The following is a 17,986-nucleotide window of genomic DNA, read 5'->3' on the forward strand; positions in this document are numbered from 1 at the left end:
GCCCCATGTTAAATGTCTCAAATTTGAAAGCACTATATTTCTAAAACTATGAAACATTTCAAAGATTCCTTTTCAGGCAAACATGTCCACCGTAAGATGAACCTAAGTAGGCTAGAATGGGGTTGCTAGGTGTAAGTATGTAGGACTAGTAGCATGCCAAATTTTGTGCTATTGCCATAGAGAATGCATTGGGCGTTTAAGTTAAATAACTCATAAACTACAAAACATAAAAATAAAAAAAAGTTCCAGCATGTGTCTCCACAGTAAGCTGAATAATAAAAAGTGTGAATGGAGTTTCTAGGTGAAAGTGACTTTTGACGTGCCTATAGAGCTGCCATTGAGCCCCATGTTAAATGTCTCAAATTTGAAAGCACTATATTTCTAAAACTATGAAACATTTCAAAGATTCCTTTTCAGGCAAACATGTCCACCGTAAGATGAACCTAAGTAGGCTAGAATGGGGTTGCTAGGTATAAGTATGTAGGACTAGTAGCATGCCAAAGTTTGTGCTATTGCCATAGAGAATGCATTGGGCGTTTAAGTTAAATAACTCATAAACTACAAAACATAAAAATAAAAAAAAGTTCCAGCATGTGTCTCCACAGTAAGCTGAATAATAAAAAGTGTGAATGGAGTTTCTAGGTGAAAGTGACTTTTGACGTGCCTATAGAGCTGCCATTGAGCCCCATGTTAAATGTCTCAAATTTGAAAGCACTATATTTCTAAAACTATGAAACATTTCAAAGATTCCTTTTCAGGCAAACATGTCCACCGTAAGATGAACCTAAGTAGGCTAGAATGGGGTTGCTAGGTATAAGTATGTAGGACTAGTAGCATGCCAAAGTTTGTGCTATTGCCATAGAGAATGCATTGGGCGTTTAAGTTAAATAACTCATAAACTACAAAACATAAAAATAAAAAAAAGTTCCAGCATGTGTCTCCACAGTAAGCTGGATAATAAAAAGTGTGAATGGAGTTTCTAGGTGAAAGTGACTTTTGACGTGCCTATAGAGCTGCCATTGAGCCCCATGTTAAATGTCTCAAATTTGAAAGCACTATATTTCTAAAACTATGAAACATTTCAAAGATTCCTTTTCAGGCAAACATGTCCACCGTAAGATGAACCTAAGTAGGCTAGAATGGGGTTGCTAGGTGTAAGTATGTAGGACTAGTAGCATGCCAAATTTTGTGCTATTGCCATAGAGAATGCATTGGGCGTTTAAGTTAAATAACTCATAAACTACAAAACATAAAAATAAAAAAAAGTTCCAGCATGTGTCTCCACAGTAAGCTGAATAATAAAAAGTGTGAATGGAGTTTCTAGGTGAAAGTGACTTTTGACGTGCCTATAGAGCTGCCATTGAGCCCCATGTTAAATGTCTCAAATTTGAAAGCACTATATTTCTAAAACTATGAAACATTTCAAAGATTCCTTTTCAGGCAAACATGTCCACCGTAAGATGAACCTAAGTAGGCTAGAATGGGGTTGCTAGGTGTAAGTATGTAGGACTAGTAGCATGCCAAAGTTTGTGCTATTGCCATAGAGAATGCATTGTGTTGCGGAGGATGAGAGAATGCTCTCATCCTCCGCAACACCCATTCTCATACACCGCTATACACCGCGAGGATATGGGCTATAGCCCATATCGTACGGCATACTATACTGTAGCACACCGTTTTTCATCATTTTTGAGGTTTTGGAAAAAATTAAAAAATTAAAAAAACGATGGGTTATAGCCCATTGTTTTTTTTTATTTTTGAAAAAAATAATATCCTCGTTTTTCATCATTTTGGACCATGGGCTATAGCCCATATCGTACGGCATACTATAGCACGCCGTTTTTCCTCATTTTTGAGGATTTGAGAAAAATGAAAAAATGAAAAAAAAAACGATGGGTTATAGCCCATCGTTTTTTGAATTTAGATTATTTTTTTAATCCTCGTTTTTCATCATTTTGGACCATGGGCTATAGCCCATATCGTACGGCATACTATAGCACGCCGTTTATCATCATTTTTGAGGATTAAAAAAAAAAAAAAAAAAAAAAAAAACGATGGGTTATAGCCCATCGTTTAAAAAAAAAAAAAAAAATCCTAGTTTTTCATCATTTTGGACCATGGGTTATAGCCCATATCGTACGGCATACTATAGCACGCCGTTTTTCATCATTTTTGAGGATTTGAAAAAAAGAATTAAATTTAAAAAACGATGGGTTATAGCCCATCGTTTTTTGAATTTTTGATTATTTTTTTAATCCTCGTTTTTCATCATATTGGACCATGGGCTATAGCCCATATCGTACGGCATACTATAGCACGCCGTTTTTCATCATTTTTGAGGATTTGAAAAAAATGAAAAAGACGATGGGTTATAGCCCATCGTTTTTTGAATTTTGATTTTTTTTTTTTATCCTCGTTTTTATCCTCGTTTTTCTATATTTCTAAAACTATGAAACATTTCAAAGATTCCTTTTCAGGCAAACATGTCCACCGTAAGATGAACCTAAGTAGGCTAGAATGGGGTTGCTAGGTGTAAGTATGTAGGACTAGTAGCATGCCAAATTCTGTGCTATTGCCATAGAGAATGCATTGGGCGTTTAAGTTAAATAACTCATAAACTACAAAACATAAAAATAAAAAAAAGTTCCAGCATGTGTCTCCACAGTAAGCTGAATAATAAAAAGTGTGAATGGAGTTTCTAGGTGAAAGTGACTTTTGACGTGCCTATAGAGCTGCCATTGAGCCCCATGTTAAATGTCTCAAATTTGAAAGCACTATATTTCTAAAACTATGAAACATTTCAAAGATTCCTTTTCAGGCAAACATGTCCACCGTAAGATGAACCTAAGTAGGCTAGAATGGGGTTGCTAGGTATAAGTATGTAGGACTAGTAGCATGCCAAAGTTTGTGCTATTGCCATAGAGAATGCATTGGGCGTTTAAGTTAAATAACTCATAAACTACAAAACATAAAAATAAAAAAAAGTTCCAGCATGTGTCTCCACAGTAAGCTGAATAATAAAAAGTGTGAATGGAGTTTCTAGGTGAAAGTGACTTTTGACGTGCCTATAGAGCTGCCATTGAGCCCCATGTTAAATGTCTCAAATTTGAAAGCACTATATTTCTAAAACTATGAAACATTTCAAAGATTCCTTTTCAGGCAAACATGTCCACCGTAAGATGAACCTAAGTAGGCTAGAATGGGGTTGCTAGGTATAAGTATGTAGGACTAGTAGCATGCCAAAGTTTGTGCTATTGCCATAGAGAATGCATTGGGCGTTTAAGTTAAATAACTCATAAACTACAAAACATAAAAATAAAAAAAAGTTCCAGCATGTGTCTCCACAGTAAGCTGGATAATAAAAAGTGTGAATGGAGTTTCTAGGTGAAAGTGACTTTTGACGTGCCTATAGAGCTGCCATTGAGCCCCATGTTAAATGTCTCAAATTTGAAAGCACTATATTTCTAAAACTATGAAACATTTCAAAGATTCCTTTTCAGGCAAACATGTCCACCGTAAGATGAACCTAAGTAGGCTAGAATGGGGTTGCTAGGTGTAAGTATGTAGGACTAGTAGCATGCCAAATTTTGTGCTATTGCCATAGAGAATGCATTGGGCGTTTAAGTTAAATAACTCATAAACTACAAAACATAAAAATAAAAAAAAGTTCCAGCATGTGTCTCCACAGTAAGCTGAATAATAAAAAGTGTGAATGGAGTTTCTAGGTGAAAGTGACTTTTGACGTGCCTATAGAGCTGCCATTGAGCCCCATGTTAAATGTCTCAAATTTGAAAGCACTATATTTCTAAAACTATGAAACATTTCAAAGATTCCTTTTCAGGCAAACATGTCCACCGTAAGATGAACCTAAGTAGGCTAGAATGGGGTTGCTAGGTGTAAGTATGTAGGACTAGTAGCATGCCAAAGTTTGTGCTATTGCCATAGAGCAGGGTTCCCCAATTAATTTTCCTCAAGGGCCATATTTTGACTAGCGTACCAGGCTGGGGGCCGAGTCTGCACGCGCGAGGTCGAGGTCTTGCCCTGAAAATTCATTTTCAGGGCGAGACCCCATTTGAAAAGGATGCCCAGTTTGACATGCATAGGCTACTGACCCCCATTTAATGCCATTTATATCTGGGACCCTTAAAAACAATATATATATATATATTTTTTTTTATTCTTTCATGGGCCTCAAGGGGGCGCTCTGTGGGCCGCAAATGGCCCGCGGGCCGCCTATTGGGGAACCCTGCCATAGAGAATGCATTGTGTTGCGGAGGATGAGAGAATGCTCTCATCCTCCGCAACACCCATTCTCATACACCGCTATACACCGCGAGGATATGGGCTATAGCCCATATCGTACGGCATACTATACTGTAGCACACCGTTTTTCATCATTTTTGAGGTTTTGGAAAAAATTAAAAAATGAAAAAAACGATGGGTTATAGCCCATTGTTTTTTTTTATTTTTGAAAAAAATAATATCCTCGTTTTTCATCATTTTGGACCATGGGCTATAGCCCATATCGTACGGCATACTATAGCACGCCGTTTTTCCTCATTTTTGAGGATTTGAGAAAAATGAAAAAATGAAAAAAAAAACGATGGGTTATAGCCCATCGTTTTTTGAATTTAGATTTTTTTTTTAATCCTCGTTTTTCATCATTTTGGACCATGGGCTATAGCCCATATCGTACGGCATACTATAGCACGCCGTTTATCATCATTTTTGAGGATTTAAAAAAAATAAAAAAATAAAAAAACGATGGGTTATAGCCCATCGTTTTTTGAAAAAAAAAAGAAATCCTAGTTTTTCATCATTTTGGACCATGGGTTATAGCCCATATCGTACGGCATACTATAGCACGCCGTTTTTCATCATTTTTGAGGATTTGAAAAAAATAATTAAATTTAAAAAACGATGGGTTATAGCCCATCGTTTTTTGAATTTTTGATTATTTTTTTAATCCTCGTTTTTCATCATATTGGACCATGGGCTATAGCCCATATCGTACGGCATACTATAGCACGCCGTTTTTCATCATTTTTGAGGATTTGAAAAAAATGAAAAAGACGATGGGTTATAGCCCATCGTTTTTTGAATTTTGATTATTTTTTTTTATCCTCGTTTTTATCCTCGTTTTTCTATATTTCTAAAACTATGAAACATTTCAAAGATTCCTTTTCAGGCAAACATGTCCACCGTAAGATGAACCTAAGTAGGCTAGAATGGGGTTGCTAGGTGTAAGTATGTAGGACTAGTAGCATGCCAAATTCTGTGCTATTGCCATAGAGAATGCATTGGGCGTTTAAGTTAAATAACTCATAAACTACAAAACATAAAAATAAAAAAAAGTTCCAGCATGTGTCTCCACAGTAAGCTGAATAATAAAAAGTGTGAATGGAGTTCCTAGGTGAAAGTGACTTTTGACGTGCCTATAGAGCTGCCATTGAGCCCTATGTTAAATGTCTCAAATTTGAAAGCACTATATTTCTAAAACTATGAAACATTTCAAAGATTCCTTTTCAGGCAAACATGTCCACCGTAAGATGAACCTAAGTAGGCTAGAATGGGGTTGCTAGGTGTAAGTATGTAGGACTAGTAGCATGCCATATTTTGTGCTATTGCCATAGAGAATGCATTGGGCGTTTAAGTTAAATAACTCATAAACTACAAAACATAAAAATAAAAAAAAGTTCCAGCATGTGTCTCCACAGTAAGCTGAATAATAAAAAGTGTGAATGGAGTTTCTAGGTGAAAGTGACTTTTGACGTGCCTATAGAGCTGCCATTGAGCCCCATGTTAAATGTCTCAAATTTGAAAGCACTATATTTCTAAAACTATGAAACATTTCAAAGATTCCTTTTCAGGCAAACATGTCCACCGTAAGATGAACCTAAGTAGGCTAGAATGGGGTTGCTAGGTGTAAGTATGTAGGACTAGTAGCATGCCAAAGTTTGTGCTATTGCCATAGAGAATGCATTGTGTTGCGGAGGATGAGAGAATGCTCTCATCCTCCGCAACACCCATTCTCATACACCGCTATACACCACGAGGATATGGGCTATAGCCCATATCGTACGGCATACTATACTGTAGCACACCGTTTTTCATTATTTTTGAGGTTTTGGAAAAAATTAAAAAATGAAAAAAACGATGGGTTATAGCCCATTGTTTTTTTTTTTTTTTTGAAAAAAATAATATCCTCGTTTTTCATCATTTTGGACCATGGGCTATAGCCCATATCGTACGGCATACTATAGCACGCCGTTTTTCCTCATTTTTGAGGATTTGAGAAAAAAAAAAAAAAAAAAAAAAAAACGATGGGTTATAGCCCATCGTTTTTTGAATTTAGATTTTTTTTTTAATCCTTGTTTTTCATCATTTTGGACCATGGGCTATAGCCCATATCGTACGGCATACTATAGCACGCCGTTTATCATCATTTTTGAGGATTTAAAAAAAATTAAAAAATTAAAAAACGATGGGTTATAGCCCATCGTTTTTTGAAAAAAAAAAGAAATCCTCGTTTTTCATCATTTTGGACCATGGGCTATAGCCCATATCGTACGGCATACTATAGCACGCCGTTTTTCATCATTTTTGAGGATTTGAAAAAAATAATTAAATTTAAAAAACGATGGGTTATAGCCCATCGTTTTTTGAATTTTTGATTATTTTTTTAATCCTCGTTTTTCATCATATTGGACCATGGGCTATAGCCCATATCGTACGGCATACTATAGCACGCCGTTTTTCATCATTTTTGAGGATTTGAAAAAAATGAAAAAGACGATGGGTTATAGCCCATCGTTTTTTGATTTTTGATTTTTTTTTTTTATCCTCGTTTTTATCCTCGTTTTTCTATATTTCTAAAACTATGAAACATTTCAAAGATTCCTTTTCAGGCAAACATGTCCACCGTAAGATGAACCTAAGTAGGCTAGAATGGGGTTGCTAGGTGTAAGTATGTAGGACTAGTAGCATGCCAAATTCTGTGCTATTGCCATAGAGAATGCATTGGGCGTTTAAGTTAAATAACTCATAAACTACAAAACATGAAAATAAAAAAAAGTTCCAGCATGTGTCTCCACAGTAAGCTGGATAATAAAAAGTGTGAATGGAGTTTCTAGGTGAAAGTGACTTTTGACGTGCCTATAGAGCTGCCATTGAGCCCAATGTTAAATGTCTCAAATTTGAAAGCACTATATTTCTAAAACTATGAAACATTTCAAAGATTCCTTTTCAGGCAAACATGTCCACCGTAAGATGAACCTAAGTAGGCTAGAATGGGGTTGCTAGGTGTAAGTATGTAGGACTAGTAGCATGCCATATTTTGTGCTATTGCCATAGAGAATGCATTGGGCGTTTAAGTTAAATAACTCATAAACTACAAAACATAAAAATAAAAAAAAGTTCCAGCATGTGCCTCCACAGTAAGCTGAATAATAAAAAGTGTGAATGGAGTTTCTAGGTGAAAGTGACTTTTGACGTACCTATAGAGCTGCCATTGAGCCCCATGTTAAATGTCTCAAATTTGAAAGCACTATATTTCTAAAACTATGAAACATTTCAAAGATTCCTTTTCAGGCAAACATGTCCACCGTAAGATGAACCTAAGTAGGCTAGAATGGGGTTGCTAGGTGTAAGTATGTAGGACTAGTAGCATGCCATATTTTGTGCTATTGCCATAGAGAATGCATTGGGCGTTTAAGTTAAATAACTCATAAACTACAAAACATAAAAATAAAAAAAAGTTCCAGCATGTGCCTCCACAGTAAGCTGAATAATAAAAAGTGTGAATGGAGTTTCTAGGTGAAAGTGACTTTTGACGTGCCTATAGAGCTGCCATTGAGCCCCATGTTAAATGTCTCAAATTTGAAAGCACTATATTTCTAAAACTATGAAACATTTCAAAGATTCCTTTTCAGGCAAACATGTCCACCGTAAGATGAACCTAAGTAGGCTAGAATGGGGTTGCTAGGTGTAAGTATGTAGGACTAGTAGCATGCCATATTTTGTGCTATTGCCATAGAGAATGCATTGGGCGTTTAAGTTAAATAACTCATAAACTACAAAACATAAAAATAAAAAAAAGTTCCAGCATGTGTCTCCACAGTAAGCTGAATAATAAAAAGTGTGAATGGAGTTTCTAGGTGAAAGTGACTTTTGACGTGCCTATAGAGCTGCCATTGAGCCCCATGTTAAATGTCTCAAATTTGAAAGCACTATATTTCTAAAACTATGAAACATTTCAAAGATTCCTTTTCAGGCAAACATGTCCACCGTAAGATGAACCTAAGTAGGCTAGAATGGGGTTGCTAGGTGTAAGTATGTAGGACTAGTAGCATGCCAAATTTTGTGCTATTGCCATAGAGAATGCATTGGGCGTTTAAGTTAAATAACTCATAAACTACAAAACATAAAAATAAAAAAAAGTTCCAGCATGTGTCTCCACAGTAAGCTGAATAATAAAAAGTGTGAATGGAGTTTCTAGGTGAAAGTGACTTTTGACGTGCCTATAGAGCTGCCATTGAGCCCCATGTTAAATGTCTAAAATTTGAAAGCACTATATTTCTAAAACTATGAAACATTTCAAAGATTCCTTTTCAGGCAAACATGTCCACCGTAAGATGAACCTAAGTAGGCTAGAATGGGGTTGCTAGGTATAAGTATGTAGGACTAGTAGCATGCCAAAGTTTGTGCTATTGCCATAGAGAATGCATTGGGCGTTTAAGTTAAATAACTCATAAACTACAAAACATAAAAATAAAAAAAAGTTCCAGCATGTGTCTCCACAGTAAGCTGAATAATAAAAAGTGTGAATGGAGTTTCTAGGTGAAAGTGACTTTTGACGTGCCTATAGAGCTGCCATTGAGCCCCATGTTAAATGTCTCAAATTTGAAAGCACTATATTTCTAAAACTATGAAACATTTCAAAGATTCCTTTTCAGGCAAACATGTCCACCGTAAGATGAACCTAAGTAGGCTAGAATGGGGTTGCTAGGTATAAGTATGTAGGACTAGTAGCATGCCAAAGTTTGTGCTATTGCCATAGAGAATGCATTGGGCGTTTAAGTTAAATAACTCATAAACTACAAAACATAAAAATAAAAAAAAGTTCCAGCATGTGTCTCCACAGTAAGCTGGATAATAAAAAGTGTGAATGGAGTTTCTAGGTGAAAGTGACTTTTGACGTGCCTATAGAGCTGCCATTGAGCCCCATGTTAAATGTCTCACATTTGAAAGCACTATATTTCTAAAACTATGAAACATTTCAAAGATTCCTTTTCAGGCAAACATGTCCACCGTAAGATGAACCTAAGTAGGCTAGAATGGGGTTGCTAGGTGTAAGTATGTAGGACTAGTAGCATGCCAAATTTTGTGCTATTGCCATAGAGAATGCATTGGGCGTTTAAGTTAAATAACTCATAAACTACAAAACATAAAAATAAAAAAAAGTTCCAGCATGTGTCTCCACAGTAAGCTGAATAATAAAAAGTGTGAATGGAGTTTCTAGGTGAAAGTGACTTTTGACGTGCCTATAGAGCTGCCATTGAGCCCCATGTTAAATGTCTCAAATTTGAAAGCACTATATTTCTAAAACTATGAAACATTTCAAAGATTCCTTTTCAGGCAAACATGTCCACCGTAAGATGAACCTAAGTAGGCTAGAATGGGGTTGCTAGGTGTAAGTATGTAGGACTAGTAGCATGCCAAAGTTTGTGCTATTGCCATAGAGAATGCATTGTGTTGCGGAGGATGAGAGAATGCTCTCATCCTCCGCAACACCCATTCTCATACACCGCTATACACCGCGAGGATATGGGCTATAGCCCATATCGTACGGCATACTATACTGTAGCACACCGTTTTTCATCATTTTTGAGGTTTTGGAAAAAAATAAAAAATGAAAAAAACGATGGGTTATAGCCCATTGTTTTTTTTTATTTTTGAAAAAAATAATATCCTCGTTTTTCATCATTTTGGACCATGGGCTATAGCCCATATCGTACGGCATACTATAGCACGCCGTTTTTCCTCATTTTTGAGGATTTGAGAAAAATGAAAAAAAAAACAAAAAACGATGGGTTATAGCCCATCGTTTTTTGAATTTAGATTTTTTTTTTAATCCTCGTTTTTCATCATTTTGGACCATGGGCTATAGCCCATATCGTACGGCATACTATAGCACGCCGTTTATCATCATTTTTGAGGATTTAAAAAAAATTAAAAAATTAAAAAACGATGGGTTATAGCCCATCGTTTTTTGAAAAAAAAAAAAGAAATCCTCGTTTTTCATCATTTTGGACCATGGGCTATAGCCCATATCGTACGGCATACTATAGCACGCCGTTTTTCATCATTTTTGAGGATTTGAAAAAAATAATTAAATTTAAAAAACGATGGGTTATAGCCCATCGTTTTTTGAATTTTTGATTATTTTTTTAATCCTCGTTTTTCATCATATTGGACCATGGGCTATAGCCCATATCGTACGGCATACTATAGCACGCCGTTTTTCATCATTTTTGAGGATTTGAAAAAAATGAAAAAGACGATGGGTTATAGCCCATCGTTTTTTGATTTTTGATTTTTTTTTTTATCCTCGTTTTTATCCTCGTTTTTCTATATTTCTAAAACTATGAAACATTTCAAAGATTCCTTTTCAGGCAAACATGTCCACCGTAAGATGAACCTAAGTAGGCTAGAATGGGGTTGCTAGGTGTAAGTATGTAGGACTAGTAGCATGCCAAATTCTGTGCTATTGCCATAGAGAATGCATTGGGCGTTTAAGTTAAATAACTCATAAACTACAAAACATAAAAATAAAAAAAAGTTCCAGCATGTGTCTCCACAGTAAGCTGAATAATAAAAAGTGTGAATGGAGTTCCTAGGTGAAAGTGACTTTTGACGTGCCTATAGAGCTGCCATTGAGCCCTATGTTAAATGTCTCAAATTTGAAAGCACTATATTTCTAAAACTATGAAACATTTCAAAGATTCCTTTTCAGGCAAACATGTCCACCGTAAGATGAACCTAAGTAGGCTAGAATGGGGTTGCTAGGTGTAAGTATGTAGGACTAGTAGCATGCCATATTTTGTGCTATTGCCATAGAGAATGCATTGGGCGTTTAAGTTAAATAACTCATAAACTACAAAACATAAAAATAAAAAAAAGTTCCAGCATGTGTCTCCACAGTAAGCTGAATAATAAAAAGTGTGAATGGAGTTTCTAGGTGAAAGTGACTTTTGACGTGCCTATAGAGCTGCCATTGAGCCCCATGTTAAATGTCTCAAATTTGAAAGCACTATATTTCTAAAACTATGAAACATTTCAAAGATTCCTTTTCAGGCAAACATGTCCACCGTAAGATGAACCTAAGTAGGCTAGAATGGGGTTGCTAGGTGTAAGTATGTAGGACTAGTAGCATGCCAAAGTTTGTGCTATTGCCATAGAGAATGCATTGTGTTGCGGAGGATGAGAGAATGCTCTCATCCTCCGCAACACCCATTCTCATACACCGCTATACACCGCGAGGATATGGGCTATAGCCCATATCGTACGGCATACTATACTGTAGCACGCCGTTTTTCATCATTTTTGAGGTTTTGGAAAAAATAAAAAAATGAAAAAAACGATGGGTTATAGCCCATTGTTTTTTGTTTTTTTTGAAAAAAATAATATCCTCGTTTTTCATCATTTTGGACCATGGGCTATAGCCCATATCGTACGGCATACTATAGCACGCCGTTTTTCATCATTTTTGAGGATTTGAGAAAAATGAAAAAAAAACGATGGGTTATAGCCCATCGTTTTTTGAATTTAGATTTTTTTTTTTTATCCTCGTTTTTCATCATTTTGGACCATGGGCTATAGCCCATATCGTACGGCATACTATAGCACGCCGTTTATCATCATTTTTGAGGATTTGGAAAAAATAAAAAAATAAAAAAAACGATGGGTTATAGCTCATTGTTTTTTTAAATTTTTGAAAAAAATAATATCCTCGCTTTTCATCATTTTGGACCATGGGCTATAGCCCATATCGTACGGCATACTATAGCACGCCGTTTTTCATCATTTTTGAGGATTTGAAAAAAATAATTAAATTTAAAAAACGATGGGTTATAGCCCATCGTTTTTTGAATTTTTGAAAAAAAAAATTATCCTCGTTTTTCATCATTTTGGACCATGAGCTATAGCCCATATCGTACGGCATACTATAGCACGCCGTTTTTCATCATTTTTGAGGATTTAAAAAAAATGAAAAAATAAAAAAACGATGGGTTATAGCCCATCGTTGTTCGATTTTTTTTTAACCTCGTTTTTCATCATTTTGGACCATATCATACAGCATACTATAGCACGCCGTTTTTCATCATTTTTGCCATTGAGCCCCATTGTAAATTTGAAAGCACTATATTTCTAAAACTATGAAACATTTCAAAGATTCCTTTTCAGGCAAACATGTCCACCGTAAGATGAACCTAAGTAGGCTAGAATGGGGTTGCTAGGTGTAAGTATGTAGGACTAGTAGCATGCCAAATTTTGTGCTATTGCCATAGAGAATGCATTGGGCGTTTAAGTTAAATAACTCATAAACTACAAAACATAAAAATAAAAAAATGTTCCAGCATGTGTCTCCACAGTAAGCTGAATAATAAAAAGTGTGAATGGAGTTTCTAGGTGAAAGTGATTTTTTGACGTGCCGAATACTGCCATTGAGCCCCATGTTAGAAGTCTCAAATTTGAAAGCACTATATTTCTAAAACTATGACACCTTTCAAAGATTCCTTTTCAGGCAAACATGTCCACCGTAAGATGAACCTAAGTAGGCTAGAATGGAGTTGGTAGGTTTAAGTATGTAGGACTAGTAGCATGCCAAAGTTTGTGCTATTGCCATAGAGAATGCATTGGGCGTTTAAGTTAAATAACTCATAAACTACAAAACATTTCAAAGTAAAACGTTCCAGCATGTGTCTCCACAGTAAGCTGAATAATAAAAAGTGTGAATGGAGTTTCTAGGTGAAAGTGATTTTTTGACGTGCCAAAGTCTGCCATTGAGCCCCATGTTAAAAGTCTCAAATTTGAAAGCACTATATTTCTAAAACTAGGACACCTTTCAAAGATTCCTTTTCAGGCAAACATGTCCACCGTAAGATGAACCTAAGTAGGCTAGAATGGGGTTGGTAGGTTTAAGTATGTAGGACTAGTAGCATGCCAAAGTTTGTGCTATTGCCATAGAGAATGCATTGGGCGTTTAAGTTAAATAACTCAGAAACTACAAAACATTTTAAAGTAAAAAGTTCTAGTATGTGTCTCCACGGTAAGCTGAATGAAGTGTGAATGGAGTTTCTAGGTGAAAGTGTTATTTTGATGTGCCACTATAAATGTCTCAAATTTGAAAGCACTATATTTCTAAAACTATTCAAAGATTCCTTTAGACAAACATGTCCACCGTAAGATGAACCTAAATAGGTTTGAATGGGGTTTCTAGGTGAAAGTGCTTTTTTGACGTGCCAATGTCTGCCATTGAGCCCCATTGTAAATTTCTCAAATTTGAAAGCACTATATTTCTAAAACTATGAAACATGTCCACCGTGAAATGAACCTAAGTAGGCTAGAATGGGGTTGCTAGGTGTAAGTATGTAGGACTAGTAGCATGCCAAAGTTTATGCTATTGCCAGGCATTGAGAATGCATTGGGCATTTAATATCCCTGACTACTAACACTATGGTGCCTGTCTGGACCCTAGAACTTCTGAGCCACATTGACATTGATGATGCTTGATGCATGACCATGAGCGATGTCAAGTATGGAATTAATTCCAAGCAAAACATGGTAATCTATGCAAGTAGAGGAAAGTACCATTGCCAACATCTAATTGTAATATTTCAGAAACCCTCAAGGGTAATAATTTTGATTGTTAACAACTATACCCAGAGGGAAGGGAGACAGGGGATTTATTGGTCTTTTGTCTGTCCATTTTCTAAAAGCAAGCACAGAACGAGCACACATGATTCTTTTTTATCTCATTTGGACATCTATCTTAATCTATATATCCCATCAGCAGACTATTAAATCTCTGAGTGATCTATTGAAAAGCCACTTCAAGACAATGACAGACTGATCTGTCATGTCATATTAATGGATCATGTCCAGATTATGCATAACGGCATGTGGGAGGAGTACATATGTGTGCAAGTGCATGAACGTGTGAATACATTCCACCCCACACCTGTGGCGTCTGTACTTTTCTCTGTGAATCATATGGCCGTTGGAGATGTGCTCAGACATGCTTTAGCTTCCCAACCCAAAGGCCTTTTTTGTCTTTAATTCTCTTGCTGTCTCGCTTATGCTTAATTTATACTCCATTGTGTGATGTGTCTCTCGTCGCTAGCATATCTTCAAACTCACAGCACATTGCACAAGTATAACTTAGGTTTTACTGAAGAGTAACATTTATATACAAAAGTTTATTTTGTATATACACTATAGCATACACACACGTTCCCTACATACTAAATCCTAGCTGAAACTGGCTGTTGTTAGAACCCCCCCGATTTGGGCACGATAATAACCACAGGTCTGGAAAGAAAACAAAGGTTTAGGGCCTGAGAATTCATGGAAAATTGTGGGGCAAAGAGCCCTGAAATACAATTCAGCAGAAAGCTCATGGCTCATAGCTGACCGGTCTGATCCCTCTCCTCATTCATCAGATCCCCCACTTTGCAGGGCTGCTGCCAGGGTCCCTCACCACACACACAGCAGGAACACAGGCTCTGTGATGAGGAGGGTCAGAGAGAGGTCAGAAGAGGAGCTACTTTGGTGCATGCAAGCACTACACAGAAGTAACCCCATATCACAAGGGGGGTGATAGGGCAGGAAGTAACTCTTCTGTTCAAGTCCAGTAAGACAGCCTATTTACATGCCGGCTGTGCAAAGCTTGAACAGATATAAGGGTCAATGCCATATCTAACTATTGGAACTTTACCATACCTTTAGTAGATTATGAAATAATCTCTCATTAGCTTGGTGGATACAGAAGTCTAATTGCCAAAATCACATGAGAAGGGATCATCACCCTGATGACAAAGGCAGTTCTTCCATTCTTTTAATAACCAAAAATCGACAATATAAAAAAAGTATTCATAATGAAAACAGGAATAAAATAGACTTCAAACGAGCTGCTATAGTAACAAAAACATTCACATATCTTTTCCAAGTGTTTTTTTTTTTCTTTTAACATTTAACACAAAGTATCACTATTTTCACTATGCATTGCAACCAAAATGAACAAAAAATGATATTTATGGAGGGAGCATATAACACAACTACCATACATAATATTCAGACTTAAGACAGCCAAGACAATGCCATTTATAACAACATTGCAGAGGCAAGCATCTATATATAAAAATAAAATTAGAATTTCAGTGGAGTGGAGACAGTGCTACTGAGTTCTATCATTTGTCTTATGTGGGGTTGATTGTGTGTTCCATAGTCTATATAGCACTAATGCTCAGATGAGGGCACACACTTTATTATTATTACTTATGCTCTGCAATCCAACACTAAATATACTCATTTGTACTGTACTGGTCATATTTATAAATAATGCTACTGAAGTTGAAATTAATGTCTCGTGGTATATTCTGTCATCTGAACAGAAATTATGACCATACTGCAAGTCAAACATTTGATCCTCCAACACATCTTTTCATTGGGACAGGGCGAACGGGATGGTGACAAATGCTCTCGAGGGCTTCCGAGAATGTCCCCAAACAGACATGTAAACAGCATTCAGGCAAAATGTCTATGCTTCCTCACAGACTGACACGGTAAGATCTAATGGTTTGAGGAGAAGGACAGGGTGGCAGAGGTAGCTTAAACCTAAACAGCAGCAGTGGGCGCTGCCTGCTGCTGAGGGTTGTTGTTGGCGGTAGTGGGTGTGGCCTGTCTCGGGAGTGTGTACATGGCACCCAGGAACTGGTCGGCGATGCGACCCGCTTCTCGGAGCCCGCTGAGCAAGGCACCGTGTACTGTGGCTGGATAATTCCTGATGGTGTGCTCGCCAGCGAAGAACAGACGAGGGACGGGCTGTGGATGGGAGAAAGACTGCGTTAACCAATCAAGACCTGAGGCCGATTCTTCAAATGCATTCTAAACCAGTAGTTGTGTGCGTGTTGCGCCGCGGAACACCATCTGAAAATGTTTTGAGCCAGTGACCAGACCAGAAGTATTCAAGATTTTTCAAAATTGTTCAAAAATAGCAGATTTAAAATCTAAATTGACACGGATGCTTTTCCGGTTGTAATGGGTTTATAAAGTCACTATCTGTTCTGATGATAACGGAAAGAAACGGCGACTTCTCATAGGCAAAGGAGGCGGAAATAATAAAACAAAATGAAGAGGAATGAAGAAAATTGTGTGGCAGAAAAATCATCGCCAAACATATAAATATAGACTTGTTCACATCACATCAATCAACATGCCAGCTTCAAAAGAGCCAAAAAACATCCGTGTTGGGAACAAGCTGGTCTTGCCTTGGTCTGATTGAATATTGTGGGCTGGCTTGGATGCCTTCTCCCTCTTTCTCACACCACACATTCACATTTTGACCCACACACAAAGCGGCACATAGATCCCCCCACCCCCACGGGACATCTTCTAGGCATAACACAGACTGTGGTTATTTACACATGTTACCTGGGAGGCTCCTGGTATGGTTGGGCCAGGGGTGATGGGCTGAGCCATGAGGTCATAGTCATTGCCTGAAGAACCTGCTGCCACATATGAGTAGGAGCCCCTTGCCCAGGGGTCGGCACGCCAACGCGTCACCACCGTCTCCTTGGGCTGCCATGACGACAAACAAAAAGCATAACAACGAGAGTTGTTATGAGTTTCCATGCTGGTATTAGAAAGACCAGTAAACAGTCGAACGGTAAACAGTTCCAATGCTGGCCACCATACATATGATTTTCTCCCATATGAGACCATACTGAATGATTTATAATGACTGGTGGTTTGGGATACCACTCCAAATATGAGCGCCTTTCACATAAACTTGTTGTGTGAAGCTGTGTTGGTTAGGTCAATTCAGGAAGTAATTTCACATTCCCGTCAAAGAATTGGAAGGACCATAGAAAAATCCCAATGATGGAGCTTAAAACTGAAAGCCACCGTGCAACCCTTCATGCTCAACTTCACATCATTGACCCAGTGTGTAGGGAGCACTTATAGGGGAAGGTCATTTAAACCCACACACATCACTAGCTGTCCTCTCTGAGACACATGCACTCTTACTATGACATGGCCTGTTTGTTTTTGAGAATTCCAATGCTTTAGGGTGTGCAGTGGTATTTTAACTGAACTTTTAACATCGCTCATTCCATGGTCTGGATGAATACTTGTTTTTGATTGGCTTGATGGTTTGTAACAAAACCATATAATGCACACATATTTTTGGCTCAAGTTTAATAATCATTCTAAATTTAGATATCAGGAGAAAACGGAACCTACTGTATGACTCTAGGCCTGTACTGTAACTGCCATAGCCCCAGCAGGCCCACAGCAATTTATGCAGCAGTGAGCAAAAACAGTAAATGATCAACGCTTTTGGCACAAGTAAAACATTAGTTTTACCATCCAACATTTTAGTTACATTACGTTGAGTAAGTAGTTTGGTGTTTGAGTGTATAATACTGAATGAGTTTAGCAAATGTCCATTTGCTGGCTCCAATCCATGACATTAGCACTTCTCTGCAACTTCTGAACTTCTCAGTTCAGTTGACTGGGCAAAGTATAGCTTTGCTATGACAGTCATTTTGACATTGCTGAGATAATTGAATACTTGGCTAGCAACTGCCAACTAAACTACTCATAATAGCAAACATACAGTGTGAGACTAATATGACCTCAAATCAAACCGAATTTGTAATACTTCATAATGTGAGTGAGGACCTTGAATTATGGGTTAGGC

The 17,986-nt window shown here is 37.2% G+C and overlaps 1 protein-coding gene across 2 annotated transcripts in view; it reads right to left on the reverse strand.

Moving 5' to 3' along the window:
- Nucleotides 1-15,100: 15,100 nt before the first annotated feature.
- kdm1a (lysine (K)-specific demethylase 1a) overlaps nucleotides 15,101-17,986 on the reverse strand; it is a 28,786-nt gene continuing 25,900 nt past the window's right edge. For both annotated transcript variants that reach the window (XM_083791359.1, XM_083791358.1), the window contains exons 21-22: nucleotides 16,714-16,860; nucleotides 15,101-16,104 (exon numbers count right to left, since the gene is read on the reverse strand). In XM_083791359.1, the coding sequence (XP_083647485.1) occupies nucleotides 15,898-16,104; nucleotides 16,714-16,860 (354 nt within the window). In that variant the 3' untranslated portion in view covers nucleotides 15,101-15,897. The remainder of the gene's footprint in view (nucleotides 16,105-16,713; nucleotides 16,861-17,986) is intronic.

Source organism: Protomyctophum parallelum, assembly GCF_964188405.1.
Source record: "Protomyctophum parallelum genome assembly, chromosome: 20".
NCBI classification, from domain to species: Eukaryota; Metazoa; Chordata; class Actinopteri; order Myctophiformes; family Myctophidae; genus Protomyctophum; species Protomyctophum parallelum.